The sequence below is a fragment of the Larus michahellis genome, chromosome 3 (assembly GCF_964199755.1).
Source record: "Larus michahellis chromosome 3, bLarMic1.1, whole genome shotgun sequence".
Classification (NCBI taxonomy): Eukaryota; Metazoa; Chordata; class Aves; order Charadriiformes; family Laridae; genus Larus; species Larus michahellis.
The window spans coordinates 50,211,327-50,231,270 of record NC_133898.1 but is presented as its reverse complement, the minus strand read 5'-3'; the positions used below and the strand labels follow the sequence as shown (position 1 = coordinate 50,231,270).

At 39.6% G+C, this 19,944-nt stretch overlaps 1 protein-coding gene across 3 annotated transcripts in view; it reads right to left on the bottom strand.

Annotated features, from left to right (window-relative positions):
• Window positions 1-19,944, bottom strand: part of PCNX2 (pecanex 2) — a 161,879-nt gene that overhangs the window by 121,592 nt on the left and 20,343 nt on the right. For all 3 annotated transcript variants that reach the window (XM_074580109.1, XM_074580110.1, XM_074580111.1), the window contains 4 exons: window positions 17,519-17,666; window positions 17,206-17,351; window positions 15,917-16,010; window positions 2,224-2,359 (listed from right to left, as the gene is read on the bottom strand). In XM_074580109.1, the coding sequence (XP_074436210.1) occupies window positions 2,224-2,359; window positions 15,917-16,010; window positions 17,206-17,351; window positions 17,519-17,666 (524 nt within the window). The remainder of the gene's footprint in view (window positions 1-2,223; window positions 2,360-15,916; window positions 16,011-17,205; window positions 17,352-17,518; window positions 17,667-19,944) is intronic.

Below are 19,944 nucleotides of genomic sequence, written 5' to 3'. Positions count from 1 at the left end.
TACTTAATCAACATTATATATTGAATATATGTATTATGGAACTCTAGGCAATGTTTACATTAGCATTATTTCTGTAAGATTAACTTTCCCAATTAGAGAAGGGGATTTCTGTGTGAAGTAATTTATCATCTTCTTTAATTGTAACTGTTAGCAAAACACAGGTTTTTTTTAAACAACCTGTCCACCTGCACAAAGGAACTGTTAAATTTTCTGTCAGATTATTGGAATAATTTCTAATCTTCACTTTCCAGGAAGAGGAATTTTACACATAATTTACATGTGACAATGTATTGCTGCGTATCATCTGGGAACCAACTCACTGATATCCTCAGTCTGCTGGCAAACGTTAGGTAAAACGGGCTAGCTTAAGCTTCAGAGAAAGAAATTCAAGTTTATGCATTTTATCTCATGCCTCCAATTGACTAGAAGCCCACAGCCACGCAGCGCCGGGTAGCTCAGCCGCTATCAGCACAGGACAGTAACTCACTCATGTTTCTCAGCATTCCAACATGCAAGGAGATGACGGGCTGTTTGGCATTCTTTCATTTATTAACAATTCCAGGTAATTTAATAGCCATGAGACTGATGCAATCCTTTCACCACACTGATTTTAAAATCTAAGAGTAGTTTAGGTACTCCAAATTTTAATATTTCTATAACCACTTTTAAAAGTCACTTAATCATGGAGTGGGAGCATTTTTAAAGAAAAAAATATATTTTAAAATATTACAGTTGCTAATGCTGCCACAGTTTTGTTTCTCTTGAGCCCTATTTTCCAACATAAAGTAATGTGAAACTCAATCAGCTGCAATCATTAACTTCACTCATCTAACCTAGATTGCTCCCTAAAACTAAATAAAAACAATAAAATCAAAATGGTGGCAAAGAGTCCATTAAAAACACTAGAGGATCTGATTGTTTGGTCCTCAGAATGGCTTAACATGTATTTAACTGAGTACATAACCGAACATTTTGGTTCCTGAGGAACTGTAACGTTTGGATGAAGTCCATTGCACGAGGCTTGCAATACTTGGGCTGGAGTCAGATTTTTGAGCTGTGGTTAGGAAACTCTCTGACCAGCCCTAAGGAAGTCACTAAGTCTGACTGTGCCTCCTATCAAAAAAGGGCTTATAAAAATTCACTTCATAAATTTATATGGTGTCAGAGACAGCCTGAAACCCTAGCTTCATTGAAATCAATGACAAAACTTTTCCTCACTTACATAGGCTCAGAATTTCACATTTAATAAAAAAAATTCAGAAACCAGGAAGTTCTGAAATTCCTGCCTGGCCTTGTTACAAACTTGCTGTGTGATCTTGAGCAATACGCCTTACTTCTTAATGGTGTGACTTTCCCAGAAGGTGGGGGGGAAGGGAGAAGGCATGATAACTGTACTCTAATTTAGAGGCAGTTTACAAGTTTATAAATATCTGCAAAACATCTGAGCCATTAGATAGAAGCCTCTGTCCAGATCTGAAATACACAACTCAGGTCAAATCCCTGATTTTTAGTTTAAAATAGTTCCTTCATACAAGTTGCTTCTGGCTTGAAGTTCCTGTGCAAAATCTAAGATGAAAGATAATTAACTGGCATTTTAAGGTTATTCATAAATATCAAACTAGAATTTGCCATGGAAGAAAAGAGAAGGTTAAAGTTATTATAAAAGGAACCGTAAAAACAGATTACAGCCTTAAGCCATTGGTCACAGACCCCAAACACTGTAAAGTTCAAGTATGTCCACATATTACCATATAAACAGAACTCTGAGGGCCTTTTTCTTTTACCAACTGCATTGAGGAGATGGCTCTGACATTCCACAACAGACATCCAGAAGTCTGGTTGTCCAATTCAGAAAAGTGAAACCAGTCATGAGGTTTTAGGATACTAATGAATCTGGAATAAATGCTTCATGGTATTAAAAATCTGGTGGTGTGTCTAAAATCCTAACAGCTGTGTCCTCTTTCTTTCAAGTGAAATAAGACCGAAGATAGAAGATCAACTTTTTAGGTGATGGAGTCTTTAAGTACTCCCTTAGGACACTACTCAGTGTCAGTAGAAAGCAGCTGAATTACATCCATCAATATAAAATACATCTTCTCCCACACAAGCAATACCAGGCAAAGTAGTACAGAAAATCAACAAAACTGTCTCGGGAACAAGCCTGCAGCATTTGTTTATAAAGCAGTTTATCAAAATGCTAGAAACTGAGATATTACAATGTACCCGTGGGCTTTCTGAAAGGGTCCTTCGTGCCACCATCAGTAGGAGCTGCTGCTGAAGAGCGCTCGCTGCTTGATCTCCGGAAGATGGTTCTTGGCTCTCTGAAGTGGTAGTACTAGAGGAGCTGAACTGTATTTCACTGTGTGCAGAGAGGAGAAAGGACAGAGACTGTTTTAAGAAGCAGTATTTTCCTAGTACTTCTGAAACATTACAGGAGGAAGACTGTAATTACAGTACTGGTTGGCTCCCAGGACATGGAGCCTTCCACCTCCATACCTGAAATCTAGCCCAGGACCACAAAGCAGTTAACCAAAATTTAGATACACATGGTCTACTACATCCACCACAGAGAAACGGATACTTCTGTATCATAATTTTTCTCATCCTGAGATGAACAGCTACAATGAATCACACTTTAGAAGTGCCTTTTTCTGCTCACTGATGATAATTCAGGTCAAGAGCTGCCTATCTACAGAGCAAAACTGCAGGGTAGCTACTGCAGGGATCCTGGATTACCTTTCAAACAAGCTCACTTAGGTACCAAGCCAATCTGGCCTCACCTGCACTGAATTCAGTGAGTACTAATTTACCCTACTGAGAATTCAGGCTACAAGAACTTCCTTATGTCCTAGCAAGATGACAGCAATACATGAGCTAATTCACATAAGGCTAGCTCAGATATTCCTCATACTAAGCATAAACTCACCGTTGGAGGGCCCCAAGCAAGATGCTGTTTATTTTTTTTCCCCTGTGTTTACTGCTTTATGTTGTAGATACAGCACTTACAACAGTTTACTTGAGGAAATCTTCTGCGCTTACAGCAGCAATACCTGTTGGTGCGCTACGCTACCATTATATGACTGACTGAGTCTCAGCAAGAACTATACTGAAATGAAATAACTGTTACTTGAGGAAAGAAATCTATTTTTAATACTTCTTGCTTATTCTCTTCCAAATGGGGTTTATACATCAGGCGCCCTGCTCTGAGCTCATTACCCCCCTGCCTCTGGATGCCTGCCTCGGGCTCTTACTACTTTCATATCTGCATGAGGTAAAAGCACCTCGATGCTCACGCAGGGTAGTCAATACCTGTTGTTCTTATTTTCCGTAAGGGAAAGACAAGCAGGAGGAAACTAGAGCGATCCGCCTACAGTCAGCAGTAAGGCAAAGAATAAAACTCTCATCTTGCATACCCTGCACTTGCCCCCAAGCCACCGTATTAATTTTAGTGAACTCACCCTTCCTTGCCTTTGGGCACCAATTCCCAAAGCCTGTCACGTAACCCTTGTTACAGCCTTGTGGCTGTCCTGCACAAAACTGGCTGCTAAGCTGCAGTGTCTAGTGCTGAGCTGGGATAAGGTTCAATGCCTGGACTACTTGATGTGGTTCTTCAGCCCTGCTCCCAACAGCTTCAAATGCACACACTCTTTCTCCTTCTCCCCTCCAAAACTTGCTAGCTCTGCCTGGACCGACAGGAACACCAGCAGCCCCAGGATGTCACCAGAGGAGCCACCCTGCCTCTGGTGTCTGAGCCAGGTAGTTCAGTTCTTTAAAGGCCTTGATTGCTATCAGGCTTGGATCCCAGATCTGATACTCACCATCTGCCACTCCAGCAGAGCTATCAGTTGAGTAGAAATGAGAGCTCCCACGTTCCTGACCCTAATGGTTTCCCCTGCCTTCCCCACTCTTCCTGCTACAGGCAGAAGCATGATTTGCTCCACAGAGTCAGGACAGCTGTCATGTTTCCTTTGGACAGTACCAGGAAATGAGGACTTGGTCCAACGCAACCCACTTGATGTCCTAGCCAGAAGGCAGCCTGCCATAAGAAAGTATCTCCTTTGTGGGTCTTGTTCAGCACCTTGTCAACAGTCAATAACAAAAGAGTACAGAACAGATGGGAACAGATCCAAGATCCTGGATCTCAATCAACAGATTTAGGCAGGCAGAAAGGGGAGGAGGTCTAGACACATGCCTCCCAGGAGGAAGATTCCCACATATAAGGACTACAGACGACAGCCATGCCTTTTGCATATCCTGAAGATCCCTACTCAGGGGCGACCTTGTCCAGTTTGAATGAAGGCAATGGATTTGTTTGTTTGTTTGTTTCCTCAGGATGAGCTGTCCTGTTACTTGTCAATGTGGGTGCAACCTTGGACTCCCTGTTCACAGCAGGAAAAAAGACAAGCGTAGCCCAAGATATGCAGGAACACTACCCTGGGAATCCCCGCCCAAAACGCGACCCAACAAAACAGCAGAGGAATAGAACAGTGGCTGCTCATGCCTTCCTAAATGAAGTGTTAATTGCCAATAACTTTCTGCATCTTTATCTGTCTTTCTACGAAAGCCAAGTGGAGTCAAGAGTATTTCTAGATTGGACCATGTCTTTTATCCCATGTTTACCAAGAGATGGAAATGGCAGAAGGACAGCTAGATAGGCCAAGATATTCCCCTGGTACTCTGCTCTATCAGTTCCCGGAAATCAAAATTCTTTTACTCATAAGATTTCTTCCAAGAATAAACTTAAGAGATCAAATCATCTCCCAGCAGACTTGAAGATAACCGAAAAGCCAAGAGAGTCCATAATCTGTTTTCTGTTTACAAAAAAAAAATAATCCTAGCTCCACCTATCAGCAACCGGCAGAAGAGTCCACAAGCAGCTGGAACACTGACTGTGGGAAAAAGTCAAAAACTTCATAGGCCTGAAAAGAAAAATTAGGGCAAAGAAATTGGGAAGGCAGAGCTAGCAAAGCATCAATTCCAAAATCAGAAGCAGTTATCTGGCCTTCATCTGCCTCCTTTGCCTTTTATTCATCAGCCTCATCTCTCTATATCTCTCCTTACTCTTTCTTCATTTTCTGTTCCCCTCAGCTCGTGTTTGCTGTTTTTTTCCTCCTTATCCCTATTTTCCACACAACCTCCTTCTGACATTCACTTGCTACCCCCCTGACGTGGAATCACCTGCACAGCTACTTAGAAGCTGTGCATCTTGTCTGATGGCATCGTTATCACACTGACAGCAAATACCAATAAGAAATGTGATGGTGATGTTTGTGTTTTTGTAAGCCTATAAACTAGATTCCACAAATTTATTACCACATATAAATAGGAGCAAACACTCTCTAATCGTAAAATCATTACAGCAGAGCTGATCGCAGAATAACATGGAATCTTGCTAAATAGAAAATCTCTTCATTTGCAGAATCAAATTAATGTTATCAAGATCTACTACAGTAAACTGCACCACTAATGTAAGCAAAGGTATAATTGAACTAAATTTTGAATAATAAATTAACAACTAAAAATATCTTTGATAAACATACAACCTGTGCAGATCAAATGCAAAAGATACATAGCACCCTCTACTGATAACTGGTTATATAGTCAGGAATTTTTTTCTGGCTCACAATTCAGTTTTGTAAGAACACTGAGTAAACACAAGCTAGCTGAGCAATCATACAACACTGAAAATGTTTCAGTATAACCACACAGCACTGGAAAAATCTTCCTTCTCCCTCTCTAATTATTTTGTGACAGTTGCCTTACACAGCTGACAATTTGGCCCAAGCCATTCAAATACAACCCAGCCAAAGTCAACCCCTTTGTTAAGGATTAACCAGCCTCGAGCCTGAGCACTTCTCAAGGTAAGCTCATTACACAGGCACACCACACAATTATTAAGAATTCCCAGCTAATAAAGTTTTACAGGGCTCGGCTAAATTTTATTTTAACCTGCGTATAGGAGAAAGGACTAGGAACCAACATCACAACAGCCACGCTAACAAAGCATCTTCCTCTTGGTCCTCGTATGCCCAAAACCACTAGACAGCTTTCGGCAGCTGTTTGGGTTACTACAAAGCTTAACAGTTTGTAATAAATATCCACAGTGATAATAATATAGCTGAAAGCTACTTGTAATACTCACTAAAAAACCACTCAAGTCAAAGCACCTATGGCTGCAAGGTTTGAAGAAGAGCCAGAGGGAAGTTCAGAGTTGGGCAGGTCCCCTTCCATGCATCCAACGGGCAATCACTTCCGAGTTATTGGTCCGTGGTGCATTCAAAGTACTTGTTGAACTGAGACCTGAGTAACCCCATTGTACAAGAGCCAGCTGGAGCTAACAACATAGCAGGAACTCCAAATGCCCTTTTCTGCCCTTTCAAAATGGTCAGTTTGTGACACAAAGTGTTGAAAATATTGGATGAACAGCAGCCCATAACTCCCCAATGGTGCCTCCGTTACTCGATGCCATTGCTGATGTCTTCTTACCACCACCTCAGTAGCTTTGATCCTTCTCACCTAAAATGGCCTCCCTGCCATTTCACGCCCCAATCACTTTTACACCTCATCACACAGGCCTCTTGCTATGTCTCTTCTCATTGCTCATTAGGTCTCTACTACAAAGCTGCCAGCATTATTCTGACCACAGTATTGCACAATTCAGGACTGAGATTAAATCCACTACTTGTGAATATTGCCTTTTAAAGCAGCAGAGGATTTACAGTTCCCAACTGTACTACTAAACAGCAAGACTTGAAAAACTAAAAAGCATAAGAAAATTGAAATTTGTAAAAGTGAGAGCGGCATTAATACTGCATAACTACATGACAAACACAATCATAACAAACATGGAAAAAACACAAAGAGGAGGCAACCTTCACTTTTTTGGAAAGAAATTAGTAATTTCATAAAGAATACAATTAATTCAGAATGCATATTTTAACTTTCCTTAGTGGCTACTGCTGAGGGGAACTCAAGCTAAAAGAAGAAATCTCTCTTAAATCTTGTTCACGTTTTGCTACTCATGTAACGGGATTTGGGGAGCATTTTTGGCATTTGTTTTAAACTTGCAATGGTAACACCCCTAAACAATAAGGCAGAATACCCCAATTTACAGAATGGGAAAACTGGACGTACTGATTTACTGGTGTAACAGACAGAAAAAGATATAAGTTCACTGTTAAAAGTTTTGCAATGGACTACAAAATGAACAGTGGCTCATTAAATTTATCAAGTCAGATACTACTTATGGACAGAAAAGCCTTGCAGAACATGTTACCAGTAGTGTCGCAGGCAGTATGAAGGCAGGAAGTTGTGCGCACCTTCTTACTTAGGCGTTGCAAGAATGGGCTCCACTCAGTACACCCTTACTTCTCTGTATTCGTTTTTTGGTTTGTTTTTTTTTTATTTGATAACAAGCACATAAATGGATAATTTGTAAGCTTATTAAATTTCAGAGCAAAGATAAATGTACTAACTTTAAAAACAAACAGCATATACTAGCTAATAAACTAGAGAACGCATTTTGAGAAGATGCAGCTTTACTGGAATTAGTGCATTAACAGCACCCACGGTTCCATTACCTTCAGAGCCTTTTAAAGCATCCGTTTTACCTCTCCTTATGAGGGAAGAGAAGTGAGTCCCAAAAGCTAAAGGACTACGGAAGCTCCTAGTTCTGAGCAGGATTTTGCTGCCATCATGTGGCAGCGTGGTCCCCTCTAATCTCATTCTGTTGGAAACACCGACTTCCCGGCTCTGTGTTCACGGAGTGAAAGAGGGGCTAAAAAACCCTACAAATACAGGAAAGGATTTTAACTGGCCAAGGTAACACGAGGGTTTCAACCTGTCCCTAGCAAGCTAGGAAGGCAGAAAGGAAAATGCTACCGAGTTTTGTAAAGAGTACTTTTCAGAAAAAAACAACGGCTTTATTGTCATTCAAACGTTACCATTTTCAGCACGCACCTGCACACACCATGTTCGTTTATGCGTTCAAGCAGCACTACACTCAGGTGACGAGCTCAACAGAAATCACTGAATGGAACTATATTGGTCGCATCCATTTCAGAATACGCTCAGCTGCACAACCTGCCAAGCAGCTTTAAATCTTTACGAGTCAGCAGCCTATTACTAGAGCAATGGGTGATCTTTGTTATTTTGATCACCTTGCCGAGAAATAGAAAGATGTTTTAGTGATACAGTATTTTGTCATTCTAAAATGGCATTTTGAAACACTAAAAATAAATTAAAAAAAAAAAAAAAAAGAACTACTTTTAAGTCTGCTTTCTCCTATAAGGAATAAGCCTCAAAAGTTCAGGGAGTTTTCTAGCCGTGAACATACTAAAGTATTAATGGATTTATACAGGAGACATACAGTATCGCTAAGGCATTCAGATAAATACTTTCATATAGTATAATACACTCAAACAGCTTATTCAGGCATGTGAATGCAAATCAAATAAGTTAACTCATTGATTTTAAATTCTCTCTTTTGCCCCGGGCCAGAAACACTAGCACTCCACAGCTATACTGGCAAGTTACTGAAATTATTTTCTTAGTACTTATTAGTCACTGTTTTGCTGCAACTACTTTTTTAACCTATTGGCCCTGCTGTTGTCCCATCCCATCGTCTCCCTCAAAAAATATTCTCAGAACAAGAAAGTTTAAGCAGAAAAATTTTTTTCTTAATGGAGTTCTCTACCTGTACTGCGAAGCATTTTAGACTTCAATATAACTTCTTAGAAGCACGGTTTTAGTGTCAGAGCCTCATCTAAAAAAGCAAAGAGTCTAGAGGATCAATTGCTCAATTGCTCAGGCAGGACATGCAAATGCAATATGAATGCACGAATTGTACTGGTATGGATGAACCATGTGTAATAATAAAACATACATAAATACCATTATATACATGCAGAAAATTATATTTTTTAATAATAATTATATACATAAATTTAAAAAGATACATTACCAAGAAAGCAGGAGAAGGCTCAAACTAGAATAATTATTTTTTTAAAAGGTATACAGCAAGTTCGGTGTGTATATATACAATCGATTTCAAGTGAAAGCCAAAGCGTCACTTAGGCAGGAAGCCGAATCTACAGCTAAGATAGAAAGATGGTTTTTTTTCTCAGGGCTGGGCAATCATTCTTTCTGCTCCAGTTATCAAATATTTCAGTTGCATGCCATACATCCATTTCTGTGGCCTATCTTACATATTTATTTTAAACTCCAGCTTCTATTACACATATGCAGCACAGCAGCCTCCTGGTGCAATTTATGGCTACTGCTGACTGTTGCCAGGCACATGAAAGTGATAAACTGCAACAAGAGGTCCAGCACTTAAACCTAAATATGCATTTAAATTAATCGAATACTTTTGCATCACAAAGTTGTATCACTGTCGATAAAAACCTGGATTGTTCTGAACAGACACCAACTCCATCCCTTTAAAATCAACGCACGTGTATAATGTGCATCCTGCACAGAATTGGGAGTTTCGATATGTTTTTCTTCTCAGGAGTTTAACACAGGAGAGAAGGAAACAGGCTCAAGAATACAAGCAGCATTCTTATAAATTGCATTCTCTAAACCCCAGAGAATTTCTTGAAAGATAGATAAATGGCCAAATGCTTCCACAGCCTGTGTGGGCACAACTCCAGTTGGCTTTAGAAGATCTAATACTTGATTTGAGACACAGAATTGGCCTATCCTCAAGAAGTAGCCTTTAGCTTTTTTCCTACTGAAGAAAAAAACCTCCACAAAAAAAAAACCCACACAAAAAAAAAACCAAACAACAAACCCAAAACAAACCAACAAAAAAACCCCCACACAACCTTTTTTTCTTGGAGCTACACACATATCAGTTTTTCAGCTAGCACAGAGGACATTCCCGGGTCAGTATGGATATACCCACATCAGAATTTTGTGTGTGGACCACCTTCTGTATTTTTGAAATGTAGCTAACCATAGCACATATGTGTCTGCACACACACCAAAGCAAGCTCTGTGCTTTAAATGGAAACAAATGCAAGGATGCAGAGGAAAGCGCTCAAACACCCATAAATACTATTGAGTATTTATGGCATGCTCTTCAGGGACGTTTGATGACCTGTTCTCATCTCTGATCTGAATACTCATGAACATGTCAGAGACGGATTGCAATATGCCTGAGCAAAACAGCATGAGAAAAATGCAAACTATTTTTCAGAAATAAACCCAGCCCTTCTTCAAACTAAATTTGTTCACATTAGCTGGCAAAATGTTATGCTGAAATAAAAATCATAGAATGGTTTGGGTTGGAAGGGACCTTAAAGATCATCTAGTTCCACCCCCCTGCCATGGGCAGGGACACCTCCCACTAGACCAGGCTGCTCAAAGCCCCATCCAGCCTGGCCTTGAACACTTCCAGGGATGGGGCATGGTGACAGATCATCAGTAAAATTTAAGGAGCAAGACATCCCAAGTTTCACAGTGCCATCACGCCTGTGAACTGCTTCAGGCAGTACCATGAAAGTCTTGGATAGTTCATTCCTGATTGGGAATATCTGCAAAGTTATTTGAAGCAGCAGGAAAAGAACGAACAAATAATCTGAACGTGTAATCATTAGAGCATTTCAAGGATTATCATGTGAATATAGACAGTTATTTAACAACTTTATAGCTAAGTATTACACTTTGATATTGGATGTTGTATTCAGGGTTTCTCCAAACGCTATTCCTTTTCATTACTAACAACACAATTTTACACACAGTAAAAATTTGGAATACATTTTTGGTAGGAGCAAAACTGCATTGAAACTATCAAAATAGTAAAGTGTGTTTCATTAGTGCCCTCAAGTTTATTGTAAGCTTACTTTTTCTGTCTTTTGCAACATAAGTGAAAGAAGAAGATAAGGAGGGAGTTCTGAGTTCTATTGCTGAATTATGTAGTGACTGCTTCACTTACTCATCATCGAAGAGTAATCAAATATTCAAATTTTGTAGGCTATACATTCAGGCAGCATATTATTTTAGTACTTGATACCCGGGAAAAGAATCCACAACAGTTTACATTAGTTGAAGAGATTTTTTCATAGATGTGAAACCAGGAAGGATAACATGCCTATAGGTCCAGTCATTTAGAAAGTCATTCAAGTCATTCTCAAAGACAGGGCAGCATTTCAAACACATATTGAGCAAAGATACATTACTGAAAGGTATCAAATACTGACACGTTTTTCTTCAATACGTTTGTACACACATGCTAAGGTTGCTCAACCTTCTAAACAAGAACCCCAGTATGAAAAGAAAGCACATTTAGAAAAGTAGTTAAATGTTTAAAAATTCATTAGCCTGGTGCAGCAACTATGCACAGAATATACGACTGTTGTTAATTTTTTTTATTAGCGTTGATCTATAACTTATGGCCCTATTAGCCTCTCTACTGGGGACGGATCACTCAGATCATGCAAAAATCATTAATCCTATTATTACCTTTCCTGTAATTTTAGGGGTTTAGGCTTTCACTGATATTTATGAGCCACTTTACATGAAATGCCTGGATAACATGATAGCTCACATTTATCTTTTTGACTGCTTATCAAAACTGACTCAGTTATTTAATTACAAGAGACATTCAAAGTAATTAAAGACATTCCTGAGAAACATCTGCTTTCTGTCAGAGTGGCAGACAGAAAAGGTGTGTCAGTGACTCCTCCTTATTTGTGAGACATTTATTAACTCCAACTCGTTTCTCCTGATGCCAGAAAACAGCTATGTACTTCTAACAATGCTTTAACTTGTACCTCTTATTCTTACACCTCGTATTTTTAAGGATGTGTTATTGTTAATGATTGTGGGATTTACTTTGCATTGCCAATCTAATGGGAAGAATTTTAACTTGAAATTGTAACTGTTTTATATAGGTAAGATGTTAAACCTAGTGAACATTTTGTGAAAAGTCAAACTAACCATGCAAAAAGGCAGTCCAAGCTTATATAAAGCACCTGTTTTACACAAATGTGAACTCTCATCCTTATCTGCCTTCCCAGAGGCCAAGCACATACCCAAACCACATGGCATAGAAAGGTTAAGGATTCACTGTAAGAGACAGAGGCTGGTAAAGAACTTGATGCAACAGGGCAGAAGACTGGGGTTCAGGATGAGAAAGCTATTTCCAATTTCTCACTCCAAAACAGATTCAAATGGTCCTTCTGTAACTAGTGTCTGAAGTAATCCATGAGCTGAGAATACAGTTTACACTTTTTCTTGTCAAAGTCTGTCACAAAGCAATTTATAGCTAGAGGTGAAGTTGGCAAGGTAATGGGAGCATCAAATTTGAAGGCAATTAGCTCAGCAGGGAACCCATTCCACAGGGACTGCTGGCAAGAGGTGTTGCTGGCAAGATAACAGACAGAAGTGGGGTCAGGGTAATTACATGGACAACAATTCAGGAATTGATTAGCTACCTGCCGACGTTTAAGTAACTTACCAAACTCAGTAACAAAAATCACCTGGGAAAGTGAGGGTTAAGATGAAAAAAGAATTAATATTTTTTTTTGGTGATCATTACAACATAAAAACCTCCTTTAAATTTAACTTGGCTGACTTACGTTTTTAAATATTTTAAAAGCTGGACTGCTGGACCAGTGAGAGACAGTTTGGTGAGACATAAATATGGAGAGAATTTGAAACAGTTCTAATTCTCAGTAACCTCTGGCCGAACTAAATGATAATTTTAAAAATTATTAATAAGAGACGGTTTATGTTACATTTAAGAAGCTCTGAAAATTTCCAGGACAAGGATTGCAGGTGGACGTAATATCTGTCATTAGGCCAACTACTATAGTTGAAAATACAAACAATAGAACTCAAAAACAAAAAAAAAGAAGAAAAATCAGAATCTGGTGGAATATATATTAACATTGATAAACTGGAGAATACCCCAAAGATCATCTCACAACACTGCAGAGCTAAAAAGAGGTGATGACTGCTGATATTTGAATTCAGTCAATTCCCTCAAACAGTATTGCTTCCAATGCCAAAGAGCCTCTGAAGGAAGAAAGCACAGACTCCTTCAAACTTGGACATCTGCTTTCTCTGGCACATTCTAGTCCATTTTTATTTCTCTCAGGTTGTCCACCTGGCCCTTTACAATCAAAGGAAGAGCAGGAAGGATGCAAAAGTGACAAACAAAAAAACGTATCACAGCATCACTTCTGTGACAGAGCAGCGTTGTTAAAACTTTGCATTATTTGTGAGAAATGGATTTCAGAAGCCATGCCAAGAAGAAAAGATGTTTACAGGCCAAAGAAATACTACGTTAATTTCAGTTCCTAATAAACTGTTGTGAATTGACAGACCAGTTAGGACTTTACTACTGGAGCAGACAATAGTAGGACTCAATAGACAGAAATAGCAAGTTATAATTTGAATTTAAGATCCTTAAACATTAGTTAATCTGCCTCAAGGCTTTCTTTAAATGGCTTCTTTTGAGTAATACTTAAATAACTTCTCCAGTTTTGCATAACTTAGGTAAAAGGTATTTACCCATGGACAATTCTTAAGACAATATTCTTGACAAGCCAGCCAGAATTCATACCCTCCCCAGTCAAAATTCCTTCCCCCTTCACTAGCTGCAGTGTTACCCAGAAGTGCCACAGCCCCAAGCATGCCAGCACCCTGGTGCTTCTCCCAAAGCACCCACAAAGCAAGAGGCCTCTTGCCATCACCTGGCCTAGGCCAATTCTCTTCCTTGTAGAGGAGCGCATCAGGCCATGACCCATGTACATCCACATAGTTACTCCACTGGCTCAACTCAGTTTGACATCTTCCCTTTAGAAGTAGCTTAATCTTAATTCTATAAGGTAAGCGTGACTGGTGGAAAGTGTTTTAAGAGCTTATACACATTTATTGCATACCTATCAATTGTTCTTATAAGCTTATTCTAGATTCCAAAATTTGGGCTCCCCGAGATTAAAACTCTATTCCTCCTTTTCAAGGAGGATGCCACCTCTTATGTCCAGGCATAAATTTTCTCCTGCATCCTTTGACCTCATAAAATCTAATTTGTATGGCTCATTAATGGATTCAGGTACCAAGCCTAAAGCTATTGTTTCTGCACCGTGTCAGGTATTCATGAAGAAATGCTGTCAGAGTCATTGTCTTTGCCTTAGTTAAGTTTCTGATAGGCTGGGAGATAAGCTAAGGACATCTCGGAGGTGCTTTCCATGTCTCTCTTCTAATATCCTTTCATAACAGCAGCATCTCTTGTTGGTATGGACTAGTCTCACAATGAACATCTCCACCAGAGGAGGGCCATCCTCAAAGGAATAATTTCTGTCGAGAACCCTCCACAGACAGAAGAGACTGTAACCGAAGCAATCATTGATTATGCCTTATGCTTTATTTTATTCTATTTGCCTTTTTCTTCAGAAATAAAAAGACCATTAGTTAATAACTGTAATTATTTAGCTTACCTTTAACCATGGATAAGAAAATAACCTGACATAAGTGATGTGCATGCCTGTAGGTGGGGACAGAGCAAAGGGGGAAGGAAAGATGTCTCATTCCTAAACTGTCTTTAAAGAAGATTTGCCCCTCTATTTTCTATAGGCAATAAGTGTTCTGTATTGTCTAAATAAAAAATTACTTGATGGTGAATACCTGAAGAAAAAATAAAAACCCTTTCCTTCCCGTAATACCCTTCAATCTATGTGCAGATGGTAGGAACTGCCTGTTGAACAAACAGCTCTCACTAATCTCTCTGGCCTAATCATATTATAAACTGCCCTCGCAAAAACCAACCTGGGCACGCTTCATGCTTCCTTGTCCTCCTTCCTTGTTTTTCATGTGAACTTCTGCTTTATACTTTCCTTCACGCTGCTCTGTTCTTGGAAGAGCTCTTGTGTTCTGTCTTCCCACTGACTCCCATACAGAAACGGTTCTGGGAACCCACTCATCTTTGCTGCCTTGTTCTGTTCCCCAGTCTGAACTGTCACTGTACTCTGACATTTCCAGCAAAGGTGCTGATCTTTAGAAATTAAATGCATGTAAATGGCTGCGAAGACTATCTGAACTTGCTTTTGTTAACAATGTTTAGCAGACTCCTTAAAAATAGCTCACACCCCTAGAGGTCTGCAAACCACAAACTAAAAAACAGTACTTAACATAGTACAGAGACATCACATAAGCATCTAGCAAACTAGCAGACAGATTCAGAAGGATTTCTTATATGAGAAGGAAGATTGTTCTTCTTTTGATAAGAACAGATTAACTCATAAATGTCAGGGGACAGCAAACTGTTTCTGAATTTAGGACAGATTCAAGTTCATAGTTATATGATGGAGGAGGAGGGGAGTATCCCGTACAAAGCGAAATGAAGAGAGTTGCAAGAGTTAAATAGCCCCAAAATAAAATGCTTCATTTTAAGGCCAAAACTGAACTCTTAACAGGTTGTTTGCGTGCGTTTTTTTTTTTTTTTTGGCCAAAGGTGAAAGGCTCTGCTGTTAGAATCCACAGGAAGCAGTGTCACTGGTTGATACTGACACAGAACTAAAAATCTACAAAGGACCCAAGAGGCATGGGAAGTGAGCAAGACAAGGTTGACAGAACAGCTGGTAACTCTTACTGGTCCCACTTACTTTATTTTATTTACAATCATCTTATTTATAATCACCACATTTGACTTTGGCTATTCCCAGAAAGCAATGAAAGCACACTGGATAGTTCTGGTTTTCATTTTCACTTTTCCTTATCAATATTCTTACAAAGCAACCACTGTTTTAGTACCGAACAAAAAATGCATGCTTTGACACCTCTAGAATAGGTTAGCATATTTATTCTCCAGTACTTCTCTTCATATGCATCTTTCACAGCTACAATCATTTTCATAGCTTCTAGCAATGAAAATTTTTAACATTTCTAAAAATAAGGGCTTACTTACTGAGCATTTGAAACACAATCACAATTTGATAGCTGATGTCGAAAATTTCCTTCCTTCTGACAGCCAGCCTTTAAATAACAGGATCGAATTTCCCCTTTAGAAAATACAGAGAAAAAAAAAATCAGTTCAGTGATATGATCATTTACTGTTTTGGTTTTTGTATCAACTTTGTAAAACATTTCAGGCCAGACACTTATACGTATAGTTTTCAGCCTGTGCACTAGGCTTACTTCAGAAAGCAAATTAACATTTGAAACCTGAGACAAATCAAAACACAGAAGTTAGAGTGAAAATTTAAAAGGTGTGTAAAGTAAATGCAAAGCCTATCTATCAATATAAGTTCATTGTAAAATGTGAAATCATCGGGTCCTTTCAGTTCACAAAGGTGAGGTCGGAAGGTATAAAGCAGGGAAAAATTCTGCAAAAAGCGTAGCCACTGCTACTCCCTCCTTGCATAAGCAGCAGAAAGTGAAGGGTCACTGCTCATTGACCCAGGTGATGCCATCTGCCTGACTGGCACCTGCTGCTCTTAGCCCCACAGCACACCAGCAGCTGCAAGCCGCACCAGGAGGAACTGGCAGAAAACCGAAGCATCTCTGGGGTCACGAACCCAGCTATCATGAGCACTCATTCCACACTGGTTTTAAAGGCAGCTTTAAGGGGAACACAGCTTTTGGAACAGCTGCCTTTCAGAGGTATGGGCCAGTACCTCACAAGGCACTGCACGGAGTTCAAACAATCCGCCACCAAGTATATCACAGTTTCAGCCTTCAGGAATGACTGCAGAGCAGCAGCATACCAAGCACAGGCATGGGGCAAGACTAGGTCACCCTAATTCCTTGAAATGGGTAGCAGACCAGAACTCCAAACAAGAGCAACCACCACATTATCAGAGAGAGTTCAGTCTGAGCCAGATGAAGAACGAAACAGTAAAAAGGAGCAACATTTTGCCCAGGCAGGCCAGTGCAAAACTCCTCACCAGGCAGAAAGTGCCAGGGGTTCTTCTGCAAAGACAGTAGTAGTCTTCTGGCCTAGGCAGCATATTTTGAGGATGATGTTTAAAAGATAAACTTCATGCAGTGTGTAAGCCTCAGGTCTGCGATGGTCACTGGTAGATTTTGAAAATTCTAGTTATTGCTGACCTGACTTTAAATTACTAAACTCTTCTTTAATGCATATGGAAAAAACATCTAATCAGTAACAGACAAGAGAAATATCCTTCCAGAGCATCTAAAGCTTCTTTAGAGATTTCCTCACACATTGTAATTATTTCAACTACAGAAACTCACCATTTTCATCTATGAACACGTGCATTGCATCCACGGAGAGCTCATCTTGGACAGACGCCTCAGGTCCGCTTATTACTTGCAAGACAGAACTGTCTTGCTGAGAAGTTACCCGGTAGATTATCTGCCTTTGCCTGTTGCCCTGGTAACTTGACACAAAAATGTTTCAAAACTACTATGAGGAACTTTTTTCTTGTTCTCAATAAAACAAAAAGAAAGAGAGGTTAATTAAAAGTTTATGTCATTTCTACTCAGTGAAACAAAACAGCTTACATCATACTTTGAAGTACAAAATTGTAAAGTAAACTGGCCTTACAGTGCTGCAAATTTGGCAGACTCTGGTAGCACCGGACTAGTACTAGCACGATCTTGGCTTTGTACATCTGATCTTTCCTGTTTAGGAAGTTGCTCACAGTGCTTTTCTGTTCCCACCGTTTCTTCTTTTCTCTCCGTCATCTGGCTATCTGGAAAACAGGGCAGTGAAGTGGAGCCACTCTCTGCAGATGACTGTCAAGAGTTTCGTTCATTAACTACTGAACAAGAGCATCTAAAAGAGAAAAGCTAAAACACTGCAGTTATTACTAGTTTTATGAAAAACATTAGAATTACTTAAAACAATACAATCACAGAAGTCTGGACGAGGAGGTACTCTGACTCGAGGCTACGCGAACCGGCTGTTTCAAGAACAGGCTGCATGAAGCATAGGACAAACGAGAGAGAATTTCTGCTTTGCCTCTCCCATTGTTTCAAAGGGAAGCAATCTGTCCCTAACCTAGAATGGTAAGAGGCTGCTTCCCTGGGGGCTGTAATTTGTTCCCAAGCTGTGTATACTAGCAGCAGAAAAGCAGAAGCACTGGCCCATTTCCTTTTTACAAAAGGCAAAGCAGCACCTTCAAAGGAAACAGAGCTCTTGCATGGGAAAGCAGGTAGCTGCCTAATCCCCCTTCCTCACTGGCCACACACCTGATGCAGGACAAGCAACAAACTAGCTAAACAATTTCACAGTAGATTTTCCTACACTTGAAAAATACAGAACCATGGATTTTAAAAAATACATGATGGACTTGTCCGATTTCTACCACTTTGAATACTTATTATATTTATATTACCTCTCTACACATGTATGTGATTTACTTATATATATGCATACAACTTTCAAGCAATAGTCTCTTTTAGTTACTAAGATTCAGGTTGAATAGTGAATCATTTTGCAACTGTGCTTTGACTGTAAACTAAAAAAATTATCTGTTAAGATTTTAAAGTGCAACTAAGACAGTGATTTCATCACCACTATGTGCAGTCACACAGTTAAATGCTCTAAATAAAAAAAAAAAAATGTTTTTTGTGGTGCTTGTTGGAGATGCCTCAGTGAATCCTGTAGCTTCTTGCACTAAGCAAGGTGTATTGAAATGTACTTACCCAGACTTCCTGCAATACCTGCTGCTTAAATGCCTTAGAAATTTAATCATCAAGAAAAAACCACAGAAATTCCCCCCACAAAAAAATCCCGTTTGTTAAAACATATTTCCTACCAGTACAATTACCATCCTAAAACGCAAGAGTCACCAGTCGAGAAATAGTGGTGTCATAGCTAAGATGGTCTAATGATAAAACAAGGCTTGGAGAGATGTAGTACCTTTTACTAGGCCAACTGAAATAATTGAAAAAAGCAAACAAGCTTTTGGATATGCAGACCTTCCAGATCATCTGTCTTGATTTCTTCCAACTCTATCAGCTGATCTAATAACACGTTACCTCTAGAAACAAACCTACCTTGGGGAGTTAAGCCACCTCTACACCAGTTTCAATTCACAGGACACACCCCTCTAATACCCTAAAGCCTCAGACACTCGCACATAACCACTTTTCACTGCAGAAATTTCACACTTACTTTGGGGAGGGGGAAATCTGGAAAAGTAAGAAAAACTTTAATTGTACCACCACATCTTGTCCCAGCAGGTCTCAACCCTTAACGTGAAACCCAACAAGCAGCACCAAGCCTGATGAGTCTCACTGGGGCCCCAAAAGCTCACCAGGCAGGATACCACAAGCAAGAGGAGGGAATAGGCAGTAAAGATAAAGACACTGCATAACTCCTGCATGGAACAACAGCATTTCTTCAGCTCCCATGAAGGGGGGGGACAAAACCAAAAGGATCTCATACAACACTGCCAGTGTTCTGAGTCTCCTGCTCTCTTTCCATAGCACATGTCGACCAAGGATCCAAGGATTCTGACTTCTTGTTTGATAAATACAATGAGCATAAGTTTGGTTTAGGGAAATCTTTTTTACCTGTTGTGCATGGAGACAAAATTCAATAGGTCTTCCAGACCTATTTTGTTCTATATGGAGGGGAAGCGGGAGGGGCAGAGAGGGGAAGGCAGCAGGGAGAGGAGCAGACAACACTATTTTTCCTCTCTTAATTAAAAGATTTAAACACCATTTTAAGCAGAAACTGTACCTCATTTAACTGTGGCATTACTGGAGCATCCCGTTAATGATGTAACTGTACCTCAGGGAGGTGACAGAGCCTCAGACACCTAATCGAAATCACCTTCCTAAAGGCTTGGGCTGTTCAAGTTGTAAGAATAATTGATAGAGATCAGAAACTGTGGTTTTAATAATCTAATTGGTCCCATATTGCCCAAAACTAGCTCTAGGGCTGGAACAATTAAAAAGATTTTTTAATTTGATTATCTAGTGGTTTCAGAAAATGCCTCTCTTTTTCATTCCAAACCACAA